Genomic DNA, 13,193 nt, shown 5'->3' with positions numbered 1-13,193 from the left:
TAACACTTGTTCGTTTATTATTAGTCCTCGTTGTAAGCTTATTTGATATTCTGATATATATAACCATTTTTCAGCATCAGTATTTACTAATTTATCAATTAGTTAAGAACTTAAGATAAGCTAGACATTTTGTTTATGTGTGAATGAAAAAAGTTGGTAGGGTAGATGCAAACTTTATTAATTTATACCAAACTTTTTGTTGGTTTTAGTTATGAGATCTGGAGTGGTTACTGTGTGTTTTTTAAATGGACGGCTTAGATGTATTAAGATCTGAAGTCGGGTCCACCTAATTAGGTAAGTCGGTGGGCCGGTGTTATTGGGCCTCTATACTCAAATGTCCTATGAGGTCAATGCCCATCTGGCAGTTGTCAATGCTTTCTCTAGACTTTCAACTTTCAAGTCTTTCATGATCAACCCACGTATAATTTATTTAAGTATTCATAATTTCAGAATCTTAAAATACTCTCTCCGTTTCGTTTTAGTTGTCGTTTAAAGTTTTCTCACACAAATTAAGAAAAACATTAAAATTTCTGTTTTACCTTTTATTAATATATCTTATAAATTTTTTCATTGACCAAAACATTAAAACAATAGGAATAATACTGTAATTTTTACCAAATATTTGTATTGAAAATCTAAAACGACAACTATTACGAAACAAAATTTAAGTCATAAACGACAAATAAAACGAAATGGATGGAGTATTAATTAAAAAAGTTGTCTCCAGATTTCTGTAGTTAAAGAATATTTGGTAGGACAATACCAAATTCATTAGTATTTTATGTTGTAAATCACGCAAAAAAATCAGACGAAAATGTGAATAGTGTCGGAACTTTTGGAATAATACACAAATTCCAAAAGGGCAAATTTTACTTTTTATTATCTAAATTTGCAAGGTTGTTAATTGCAGTATCAATTAAAAAATGTTAATTTTTATGGATGGTGCTTCGTATTTAATTTACTTTTTTATTTCCTAAGAAAGCGAAAAAAAAAATCGTGGGAATGAAATGAAAATACGAGACAAAACATAGGAAAAATCATGAGAGATAATTAATAATAAGAAGCATATAATAGCACTGCCTCTAGCCTGGTCCTTCAAACGAGTCAAACCACAGCAAAACACTTGAAACCAACTAATTAAGAGAGAGCCAAAGCATACAACAATGCAACTACAGAAGTCACAACCAAAGCATCCAACGGCTTCAACACGGCCGTGCCCGAAGCAGAAGGACTAGCCTTTTTACCTTCTGAAGGTGTAGTTTTTCCGTCTTGTACGGGTGTATTTTTGTCAGTGGTACCGTCTCCAGTACTGCCGCCTGATGAAGCTGCTGGAACGGTGACAGAGAGCTTCATGCCGCCGGTGCAGTGGCCGGGGATACCGCAGATGAAGTAGTGAGGACCAGATGTCTTGAGAGCTATACTTGTGGTTCCACTACTGTCCGAAGAAATTGCGTTCCCCAATGTGCAACTCTTGTAGTCACTTTCGCTCACTTCGTCCACCGTGTGACCCGCACCGTAGTTGAACACTATACGCAACACAATGTACACATTCATATAAATCTATATTACAAATTTACAACTATGACTTCGAAATTGTTCTTTTGCAAACAAGGTATAAAAGCATTATGTTAATGGCAAACACAGAAAGATTATACGTACTTTACAAAAGGATATTATCAAAAAACTTTTAAAAAATGCTTTTAAAATGTAAAACTTTCACATGTAAATGCAAAAGCATGTATTAGTGGTTGAAACAATTGCAGACTATACGTATAAGAGAGACAATGTATATGTACATACCGATGGTATCGCCAACAGCGAAGGACTTTCCGGTAGCCAACGAGCTATAGTCTTTCCCGAGCGACCATTCGACGGGGTGACTGGCAGAAGAAGCAGGTGCAAACACATTGAAGAAGATGATGACAAGAAAACCAACAAGTGTACTCAAGTTTGCCATTTTTGTGTGTTGAGTGTAACAGTATCTTTATTCTAATAAAATTGTGTGACAAAGGAAATTCCTTGTAAGTTGTGATCAAATATATAGAGAGATTGGAAACAAATTAAAGGATATGTTGGAGTTAGTAGAGTTAGGTCCACTTACCCTCCAACTAAAGCTCTCTCATATCATTTAAGTTTTGAAAACTTTTTTCATATTTAGGGATAAAGACTTGTTCCTCCTCTGCTCTAGCTTTAGACATACATCAACAAAAGGAAATGTTGCTACACAATGGGTCATAAGAGGTTTGGTGACACATCATAAAGTCACACTCAAAAACCCTTTGTAAAAAGATAAATGATGATGTCAACCAAAGTAGTCACGATGTGTCATCAAAGTTCGCTTAATGATTCAATATAATGGACCAAACCAAAAGCAGATGAACAAACTTTTCTTACGAGCAATCACTGAGACTTTGCAACAACTAAATATCGAGTATGTGACGTATATTAATTTAATTTAATTAATTTTTTTAACACTAACAAGAGTCGTAGACCTCGTTCTATAACATTTTATTTGACTAATATTTAGTATGGTAAACAACAAATCAAGGAGGTTTCTCCTTTCAAAATCAAATTTCTGCGAAACATATAGATTTCTTAAAATTGTACAATAATGCTTCAGTCATACTAAATTTAGAATCTAAGTTACTAAAAAGGTGATAGTTGAGTAATTAGTTTGAAAAAAAACAAAATCTATCTCACCGAAAGGTGCAAAACAAAGCATGCACATGATATGATAGAGACGCAGCAACTAATTATGCTGGTCGTTAGACTGCCCACATAAAAGCAATATACAGTATTAACTACTTCATCCGTTTCGTTTTAGTTGTCGTTTAAAGTTTTTTCACACATATTAAGAAAAACATTAAATTTTCTGTTTTACCTTTTATTTATATATTTTATAAAAAATTCATTGGCCGAAACATTAAAACAGTGGGAATAAAACTGGAATTTTCACAAAACATTTGCATCGAAAACCTAAAACGATAACTATTATGAAACAAAATTTTAACTCTAAAACGACAAATAAAACGAGGGAGTATTAACTAAATTATGTTAATGTTGACTATTATTCATTGATTTGTCTTTCGCATTTGTAAGGTACTCAAATAATACTATAATGTTTTTAGTAGACTATTATAGGCCTGTTTAAACAGCAAAAATGGGTTTTTTAGTTTAGGTCCATAAAACATCTAATAATTTTTTTCATAAGCAGCCCATTATTCTTTGAAATTTGTCCAAGTGTGTTGATATTGGACAATTGTTAAGAAAATAAAGAACCTTCCTGAAAAAAAAACAAAAACAAAAAACAATTTGCACACCAGTGAAATACTAAATAGTTAACTTGGACAGCACACCAATTCTTGGTAAAACATTAGAGGCTTTGTCTTTGTGTACAAAGAACTTCCTAAAATGGTAAATTGAGAAAATTAGAGTCATACTCTTTTAAGTTTTATCTATTGGTAAATTGAGGAAATTAGAGTTCTTACTCCTTACATGCGTATGTGGTTAAACCAATAGAGTATGTATTGCATGTTATTCCATTTTTGTGGAACTGAATTTTTGAAAGTTTTACTCATGCAGAGTTGTTTCGTACATCTTGACGATTGGACGACCTAAAAATTGTAAGCTGTAAAAACAAATTATATCGTAGATGACACTAGTTAAGTTACAACTTACAACATAAAACATTATTATTAGTAAGCTTTTTATTTTCAATATATTTTTAGGTCGTAAATCAACAAAAAAAAGTTAGTGGAAATGATGAACAATATTATTGTAGTCATTTGAGACTTAATTGGTTCAAAGGGAAAACTTTAAGCATATTCTAGTTCTGTGTCTATTACATGCTATATAGTATACCATGTTTGTGTCACTACTAATGTGTGATCTTAAGAAAACATTTTTATCAGATCTAACAGATCAAGTTAAAAGTTTTTTTTTTTTCTTGCAGTCTCAAAATAATTTTAATATTATAATTCTGCCGAAGCCCGATGGCCAAGGCCCAAAAAAAGATTAAAACTTTTACTTAAATCTTCGAAAGCCAAAGAGTCAAAAGCTCAAAGGTAAAATATGGCTTTCATGATTACGACTCTTCACCAATTAAACAATTAGAAGACGCTTCAACCTCCACTGAACAAGTCAACAACGAAGATGAGAAGAAATTTTCATCTTTCTCATTAATGTGAAAGAGAAACCCAAAGATAATATCAAATCTTCTTCTTCATTATCAAAACCTAATCAAAATAACACAAAAAAAAAAACTCAATGAAATTCTCTTAATTTCAATTTCTTGTACTCCAAGCAACGAACGACTTGGTGTTTTGATTGTTTTCTTTAATGGCGAAGAAGAAGCATCGCAAGCTCTTCCCTACCTTAGCATCAGAGACAAACAAAACGTTAGACTGCTCGAACGGAGTCTGCGACCCGATTTGCCCTTACAATTGCTATCCAGAACCCGATTACTACGCCATATCACCACAGCTCCCTCCATGGTCATCGTCACCAGCTCCATCTCCATCTCCATCTCCATCAATCTCAGCCGTTTATCAACCAACTCAAAACTCATCATCTTCCTTGGACGCCATAAGCATCATCACCATAACCGGTGCGGTCTTAGCCATCCTTTTAACCGGATTCTTTCTTGTAGCGAAATTCGTTTCAGACAGCGTAAACCGTGACAACCACGGAAGATATCAGTCCGATAACGAAGACAACGACACGGTAATGGGAGAAGAGTTTCAAGATAGGGAACAAGTGGATCACCCAATATGGTTAATCAGAACAACAGGTCTACAACAATCAATCATAAACTCGATTACGATCTGTAATTACAAGAGAGGAGATGGTTTAATCGAGAGAACAGATTGTCCTGTTTGTTTAAACGAGTTTGAAGAAGATGAGAGTCTTAGGTTATTGCCTAAATGTAACCACGCTTTTCACATCTCTTGTATTGATACTTGGCTTAGTTCTCACACCAATTGTCCTCTGTGTCGTGCTGGTATTGCGATGATCAGTGTTACCACTCCACGGTGTTCCGGTCCGGTCGATGTAACTCCGGGAGGACTAGGCTCACATTTGGAAAACGATGGAGTTGGTGAAGAAGGTCAAGATCATCTTGGGAGAGAGAGGGATGAATCTGATTTCAAAGAGAGGGATGATTCAGACAACAGAGACCTGAATTCAGATGTAAGAATTGAGATTAATCGGGGTTTGGAGGAAATCGACGGTGATGGATCTGAAACAGAGACGAAAGAGAAAGTTAGGGTTTTTAGAGAGTGTATGGATTCAAATGAAGCAGATTCGATTAATTCTCTCTCGCATATGAAAACCCATAAAGAAAGTGTCGATTTTCCGGGAAAATCATGCGAGAATCAGAGTCAGGAATTCACCAGACCCAACGGAGAAGACGAAGCAAGCTGCTCTGAGAAAAACGGTGGTCACGTCGACCAATTACGGAGAAGTTGTGATTCCATTGATTCTGGTGAATTGAACGGCGAAAGAACCGAAGAAACAGAGAAAAGCCAGTCAGATATTTCGTCGAGCACGTTGAAGACAAATGGAAGCTCCTCCTCAGTATCATGTTTGTACAAAAACAAGAGTTCGATTTCTCCGCTGTAGTAAAAAGTCTCTACCAAAACCATTTTTTCGAATGTAAAATGAGTACATAACAATGCAGAAGTGTTCATGTGTATTAAAGTGTATATTGTATACACACACTCTATTTTGTTTTCTCTTTTCACATATGTGCGCCCAAGTATAAATTATCTCTATCTTCAATTTGACAAAGTAGGAAATCTAGGTAAAAGTCTGCCGACTTAACAAAAAAAAAAAAAAAAGGTAGAAGTCCATAATAATTTCTAAACCCCAATTTGTGATAAATTATTCCAAAATTTAACCAAGTGGTAGAGGTCTAATGGTTTTCACTTGAGAACAAATTATCATATATATCTAGGTCAGGATCTATTTTCAAATGGTATGTCTAAGTGATGTTTTGTATTAGATTTAGGCCTATTAAAAACTCTAGTGAAAATGTTACTCGAGAGATACACTCACTCTTAGAAGATTAATTGGATGGTAAAAGTCCGGATCACTCTCTAATTATCAAAAAAAAAAAAAAAAAAAATTGAAAATTTGTAGACTATTTCAAAAATATACATGCTTTTAGATTAAGCATCACATATTCAATTTTTTTTTTTAAATGTGGTCGTCTACTCTAGAGATGAGCGTACTAATTCGAAAAAGAGTTTTCCCCAAACCCACCTTGGATAACAATTGAAATGAAATCTAGAGTTATCAATTGGTCCACCACATGAAGGTTAGACTTAGACCACCATGTACTGGTTGTATTATCAAATTTAATATCATATGAGTATGACTTTTGCAATTTTATACCTAACATGACCAATTCAAAAATCGAAATACTTCCTAGTTCATACAAGCATCATCCACATGAGATATGTCAGAATCCAGGGAGCAGTATTTTATTCTGTAAAAAAATTCTGGTTAGATTTAAATTAACACATTAATTCCGACTCATAACGAGAACGGTTAATATATTAATACTTGCGTGTGTGTATATAACAAATGGTGGACGAATGTTAAAGATTCACATATATAGTCCGTTTAATCGAAATACTTTAACCCATTTGTTGCCATAAAATGGTAACGAAGAATATTATTATGCAACAGAGGAAAATGTGGGCCCATAACTTTGATACAGAAAAGCCCAAATCCATAAATGGCCTAACACCTATACTCATTTTAACCCAATCGAATACTTTAAACGGCGTTGTTTTTTATGAGGTTTAAAAGCCATATCTTATTATAAAATATGGTTTTCAAAGTTAATAACTCATAGGATCGTGACATGTGTCAAATCTATCGATCTTAGATTTTGACACGTGTAAAACAAAAATTTCCTTTTTAAAATATATAAAAAGATAATTGTACATAATTATAAATTTAAATAATTTTAAAAATGTAAAAAATATTTATAAAAAAAGTTAATTATAAAAAAATTGTAAATTTAAAAAGTTTTAAAATGTAAAAAGATAACTAGAAGGAAATTATACCTATATTTCCATAAGAGATTTTGCCATATAGTAAACAAAAGTTTTGTTTTTAACAACTTAAAAATATAAAAAGAAAAATATATGTATATAAGAAAATAATATGTATATTTTCCACAAAAAGACGAAATTATAAAATTATGCTAAAATGTTTATTTAGAAGTTACTAACTGTACAATATAAAGATTTAAATATAGAAAAAAGATTTAAAAAATTATAAAATCATTTATTAATCGTATAAGAAAAAGGATAAACAAATGGATTGTTTCATATTTTTCACCAAGCAAACTTATTTATTCAGAAACACCATCATTGCTTTAACTTTTCTATTGGTAAAAAATGGCTCTCAACCAAAAGACAAACATACGACAACATATTGTAATTTGGAGAAAAAAAACATGAAATAAATACTAATAAAACGCAATCTAAAAATAAAGATTATCAATACTAGAATTCTGAGACGAAAGAGAGACATCTAACGAGAAATTAATAAAATAACATGTCTTACTAAAAAAAATAAAAGTAGTATGTGATTGTTATGGAGGTGACGATGGTGGTGGTTGATGGTTACGGAAGTGTTGATAGGGTAATTTTAAAAAATAACATGAATCATGTAAAAATTATATGCATTCATCATTTGTTGAAAACACTTATAAAAAAATAGCATGTCATTTATAAAAAAAAAAACACTTTGAATCATAATGGTTTTCTAAAAATAGCATGTGATATTCAGATCCAAGAAATATATGACAGTGGAGAAAAATTAAGAATTATGAATGACGATGGACATAGACTAGAGTTGTTGTCGCAAAGGCTCGGCCCGATGTCGGAGGAGCTAAAGAAGGTGGAGAAATAATTAAGTGCAGTTGGAGAAAGATGACAAGAGACGGTAATCGTGGTATTGGTGTTGATGACTGTGATTCAAGTATGGTGGTGTTGGCGGTAAATATTGACGAAGGTGGTGGGTCAAAATTAGCGAGATTTGGTATTGATGGTGGTGGTGATTGTGATAGTAATGAGATCTAGTTGTGGTGGTGGGTCGGAGTAGTGAGACTCGGTGGTGATGCCCGACGAAGGAGAGAAATGGAGATAGAGAAAAAGAAAAAAGATATGGTACTAAAGAATCCGACAAGAGTGAGAAAAGGAGAAACAGAAGATCGAGTAAAAATAAGAGAATCTAATGAGAGAAAGAGAGAGATTTGAGACTTTTTCGCCGGCGAGGGGAAGAAAAAAAGAGAGAACGAAAAATAAATGGGTAATATGGGGTAAAAATTAACAAAAGTCATGTAGCAAATAGACATTGTTTAGTCAAATGGTAATTTTTTATTTTTGTTTTATTCTTAAGTTATTTAGTGTCATATTTTTGTTTTTAAATTGTCCACATTAAAATTATAAGATGTAACACTCTTCCGATGGATTTAAATAATTTACTAAAATGAAGAAAATAATAATAATAATAATTTATTAAAATTCAATGATACAACATATAAACATTTTATGAATATCATAACTTACAATAAACAAAAAATTATATAATTTTATAAATAGGTCAATATTTATATAAGAAGATTTAATAATTAGTGTAACATATATAACTACAAATAGTATTTTATATTGCGCATTATGCATAGTAAATTTATATTTAAAAATAATTAAAATGCTGTATTTTCTAAAATTTAAACATATATGTTTATACAATTTTAGTTAAGCTTACAAAAATAAAATAAAAAAATTAAGAATGATAATTTTGACGGGCAACCCGTGCAATGCACGGGTCCATATCTAGTATGATATAAGACATAGACATGAAAAAGGTATGGACCTATGGTGTTCAAAATTTTTTTTCACTTTTTTATGTGAAAACATTTATTCCCTTATGATCATATAAACCAGCGGTGGAGAAATATATCCACTTCAATCACATCTAAAACCAAAATTTACTTAAAGCAAAGTTAAGGAAAAGTTGATGATTCTAAGTCTCAATCATGAAAAAAAGATGCTAAAATCTAACAGTCAGCTATATAATGGAGGTCCATCCTTATTGATAAAAATAGAGGGAATAAAATTTTGATTTTTGGTGTAATCACATCGATAGGCTTTACTTTTTACTTTTCCTGGCTTTTGCTTTTTAACCCTAAAAGTGAAAAAAAAAAAACAGAGATTCGAAAGATCTTTGATATGTCTTCATGATAGGACAATCATCATCGTCTTCTTGCATGAATCCCATGTACTGCTGAGTGCTGATTCTATGCCTCCAAGTTTTCAAGAAAAAAAAGTTTAAAGATTAATTCAAGGGAATATAAAAAGAGTTGTTGGATATATCACTGCCATCATCTTGATTCATGATCGTAAGTTTCTCTACTTTGTATTCGTCAATCATTTTCTTAACTTCTTCTGTCTCCCTAATTTGTTTGTATACCTTATTGGGAATTGGGATTATGTAATCCCATATGTATAATATGGACCATGGTGTTAATTTAGACTCTAAGTGGTGTTTTTATATTTTGATGCAAAACGATGATTTGAAAAAACATTGCTGACTGGATATAATTAAGAAGAGAAAAAGAGGTTAATAATTCATCATCTCTTCGTATAGAAAGTGTCCAATTCTTTTTGAAAAAAAAAAATTAATCACACTTTCTCTTAAACGGTGGATTAATTTGAAATTATATTAAACCAACAACCCTTTTTGAAATCTAACAAAGCTTAATACCAAAATTTCACATTTAATGGAAAATCCACCAAAATGTTTTGCATTTTTTTTTTTAATAATTTTTTTAATCCAGAAATGTGTACCGTAAATTCCTTCCTTTAGGTAAATACTTCTAGTGAAAGTGTAAAATGAATTTTCTAATTATTCTCCTAGGTGAAATTAAAATTACTAAACTCAAATGTCATTCAATTGATTGGCAAAACAGGAAAACCGAAAAACGAGTAAGATGCTGCATGAGTGTATGGAACTCATACAAGTAAGTACTCGCGAGGATATATGTAAGAACTCTGACTCCGTTGGTACATTTATATATAATAAATCTTTTTGTTTATCGTAAATACATTTTTTCGAATTATTTCAGTTCGAAAAATCAATGAGGCAGGAAATGTCAAAGTAGAATTATCGTTAAAGCGAATTCAAAGAATTTGTTCAGTAAACAATCATGAGAAAGGTTGAAGTCATTGGAGCATATCACACTCATTATTTTTATTATTATAGTTTTGAAATTTATATTACACTCATTATTCTTTACAAAAATTATACATTCTTACAAAAAAATCATTCTCCGTGAGACATAAACTAAGAAACCTGTTTTATACTGTACTTTTTAATTATTTAAAATTACTTTTGTTTGCTCTGGTGGAAGAGGAATTATTCTACTATAGAAACAAAAGGGAAAAATATTAAAGAACCACATTTCTAAAATAATTATATATATTAGTTTGATCCATATTATTATATACTATACAAACTACATCGATTATTTATTTGTATTTTCTTAGTAAAATACCGATAATATCTTGTAGTTCTGAAAGTGCTAATTATCTGAAACGGATTACCAGTACGCCTTATACGCATGCAGTATATATATAGTAGGATAGATGTAGCAGTGCTAAGACAAAAAAAGGAAGACATTGTTGTTGGAACATTATTACGACTGATGGAATTTAAGATGTAGGAACAAAGTTAGAAATATTCAGTGGGATTTGATTTCAAATTTTCCTTTGATTTAGGAAACCGAATAATATTTGAAAAATTTGTACAAATTTCATGTAGTGTCATAATGCAAGTATTAATTATGAATAAGCAAAAGAGAATTTTCAATGTGTTTGCTTACCCCAAAACTAGTGGTGGATTGAGTCTGAAAAATCTCTCCAATTAAGAATTAAGTTTTCGACGACCCCAAACTAATTGTGTCATTGTTTACGTACGATCGAATAGTGGCCCTTCGCGGGTGTCTTGGATGTCATGAGTATTCAAATATGAAACATCTGATTCAGGAACATGTGAATCCCATATCAAACTTTTTTCTTACCGCACATTTAGATATCATGACTTCATATAATTAAAGCCATCGCTCTAGCCTCGTTTAGTATGGATCAAAGCTCCTTCATCATTCACCATGATTAACTGCATATCATGAACTCATTTTTCAAGCTTATGTTTATGAGATTTGGAACAAAGGAACTTCACATATCGGAAACACGGCAGCATCCATCATCCTCCGAGATATTAAACAAACAATGCGGAGCAGTACCTTACCTCACGGTTTGGTTCAAGTATTTTCAGCTATCGCACAACTAATCAAATTGTTCAAGTCATCTTTTTTTTTTTGTGTGTGCGAGCAAAATCAATTGCTCAAGCTTACTATTGTCGTATAGAATTCTTTATAAGCTAGTTCCTCTTTTTGTTCAAAAAAAACAAAAGAAAAGAAAAAAGAGTAGCTAGTTCCTCTTTTGTAATCGGTCTAAAGGTCAATCACACAAAAAAAAAAATCCTAGGCTCCTAGCAAAGTTTTTTTTTGGTATTAGAATTAACGTTAACAAAACGAAAAGTGAAAAATTTCAATATGAAAAAGAGATAGTAAAATATTAAAATTTTAATATTTAATTTTATTTAGTTTAATATAGAAAAAGAGAGAGTACTAAAAGGTCACACATGAAAAATTAGAGTTCCTCTAAGTGTGTGGTGTCATAACTAATATTCAACAATATTAGCTAAAGGATGATTCTTCTTCGATCCTCCTCAGGATTTGATTCACAGCTGCTGCAATATCTTCCACTGTATTCAATTGGCTCCCTTCTTCAACCTGAATAAACCCATTATTTTTAAAGTTAAAAATAAAAGATATAAGTTACATGAAAAAGGTTGATATAGTACCACTGAAAAAGTAAAAAGATGATTAAAGAAAATGTTTATATTTCGAGGAAGAAGCTTATGAATGTGTCCTGAAACAAGTGGCGTCATTTCGTTCTGCCGTGCACAGTGCATCCACAGTTCTGTGACCACCAAACATACCCAGTACACATATATATACACACATTCACACATGTGTAGGCATATGTCATCTTTTTGGTCCCTGATTCTTACAAGAATCAATATTATGATAGTACTTTTGTTTATTTTTTAATAAATAAGAAATGATGATTTTGACCCCCCAATAATTGAGGCCAGCCCTAACCAAGTAAAAAAGAACGAGAAAAAAGGAACGATTTATATTTTTGTTCTTGGAAAACCTTTTTTTGGCCCAGACAATTAAATCACAGCACCTACTATAATAAGAGACACATTAAATGAACAAAACATTTGTGATTGGGAATATAATTAATGAATCATTGACCCAAAACTAACAATGAGAATAATGATTAGTCACCCATTAATTAGATACCACTTTAATATGGATTTGCAAATTTGCAACCCACTAACCCTAAAAAACGGTATTATATATCATGATCACTCTAATCTCGTTAGAAAAATAAAAAATGGTGAAAGCAGAGAGAGAAAAAAATGTACCTTGACGCTGATGGAATAGAGGACGGAGTCGTCTCGAGTGGTGACGTTGAGATGGAGAAGAGTGAGCCTTAGGCTCTGTATCGATGAGACCAGTTTAAGAAGCTGTCTCGGTCGCTTTTTCGCAAGTATCTTCAGACTCGCATGGCTCTCCACCATCGTCACCTCTATCTCCGCCATCCCCTCAGCCACCGCGGCAGACGTAGGCCGGTTCGAGTACTGAGGAAATGCAAAGAAATCCGAGAATGGCCCCGATGAGCTAGCTGCGGTTGTGTTGATCTGGTCGCAGCCGGCTCCGGCGTCTTCTACGGTGGTCTTGACCGGAGGCTCCATTGATTGTAAATGATGCTCAAGCTCTTTTAAGTAGTTAATGGCTCCGCCTACTATCGACGCTTGATCTCCCTTTAAACACCACCGACCATAGGTTAGTTTAGTTAGCCCATAGAAATTGCAAAAACAATCAAACATTTCTATATTTCGTACCTTAATTTTTTTTTAAATATATTATGTCACCATCTCATCTTACATCTATAATATGTATAGTCCCTTTTGGGTGCAATGATTGTCAAGACTTTATTTATGCTCCCACAATTCCACTAACAAAATTTTCATTTAGAGAA

The 13,193-nt window shown here is 32.3% G+C and overlaps 3 protein-coding genes and 1 long non-coding RNA gene across 4 annotated transcripts; 2 read left to right on the top strand and 2 right to left on the bottom strand.

Moving 5' to 3' along the window:
- Positions 1-1,023: 1,023 nt before the first annotated feature.
- Positions 1,024-2,182, bottom strand: LOC9324927 (blue copper protein). The gene is made up of 2 exons (XM_002887377.2): positions 1,801-2,182; positions 1,024-1,526 (listed from the first exon to the last, which is right to left on the bottom strand). The coding sequence occupies exons 1-2, from the start codon at positions 1,955-1,957 to the stop codon at positions 1,138-1,140; spliced, it is 546 nt and encodes a 181-aa protein (XP_002887423.1). The 5' UTR covers positions 1,958-2,182; the 3' UTR covers positions 1,024-1,137.
- Positions 2,183-3,988: 1,806 nt separating this feature from the next.
- Positions 3,989-5,737, top strand: LOC9323487 (RING-H2 finger protein ATL54). Its single transcript, XM_002888817.2, has one exon. It carries the CDS (start codon positions 4,339-4,341, stop codon positions 5,617-5,619), a length of 1,281 nt encoding a protein of 426 aa, XP_002888863.1. The 5' UTR covers positions 3,989-4,338; the 3' UTR covers positions 5,620-5,737.
- Positions 5,738-8,825: 3,088 nt separating this feature from the next.
- LOC110224282 lies at positions 8,826-10,252 on the top strand. The gene is made up of 2 exons (XR_002328956.1): positions 8,826-9,418; positions 9,989-10,252. It is a non-coding gene; the product is annotated as an uncharacterized LOC110224282 (long non-coding RNA).
- Positions 10,253-11,652: 1,400 nt separating this feature from the next.
- Positions 11,653-13,150, bottom strand: LOC9324926 (transcription factor bHLH96). The gene is made up of 2 exons (XM_002887376.2): positions 12,577-13,150; positions 11,653-11,872 (listed from the first exon to the last, which is right to left on the bottom strand). The coding sequence occupies exons 1-2, from the start codon at positions 13,039-13,041 to the stop codon at positions 11,777-11,779; spliced, it is 561 nt and encodes a 186-aa protein (XP_002887422.1). The 5' UTR covers positions 13,042-13,150; the 3' UTR covers positions 11,653-11,776.
- Positions 13,151-13,193: the final 43 nt, after the last annotated feature.

The sequence above is a fragment of the Arabidopsis lyrata genome, assembly GCF_000004255.2.
Source record: "Arabidopsis lyrata subsp. lyrata unplaced genomic scaffold ARALYscaffold_2, whole genome shotgun sequence".
NCBI classification, from domain to species: domain Eukaryota; kingdom Viridiplantae; phylum Streptophyta; class Magnoliopsida; order Brassicales; family Brassicaceae; genus Arabidopsis; species Arabidopsis lyrata.
The sequence above is the reverse complement of the archived record's forward strand: the minus strand, read 5'-3'. Positions and strand labels throughout refer to the sequence as shown.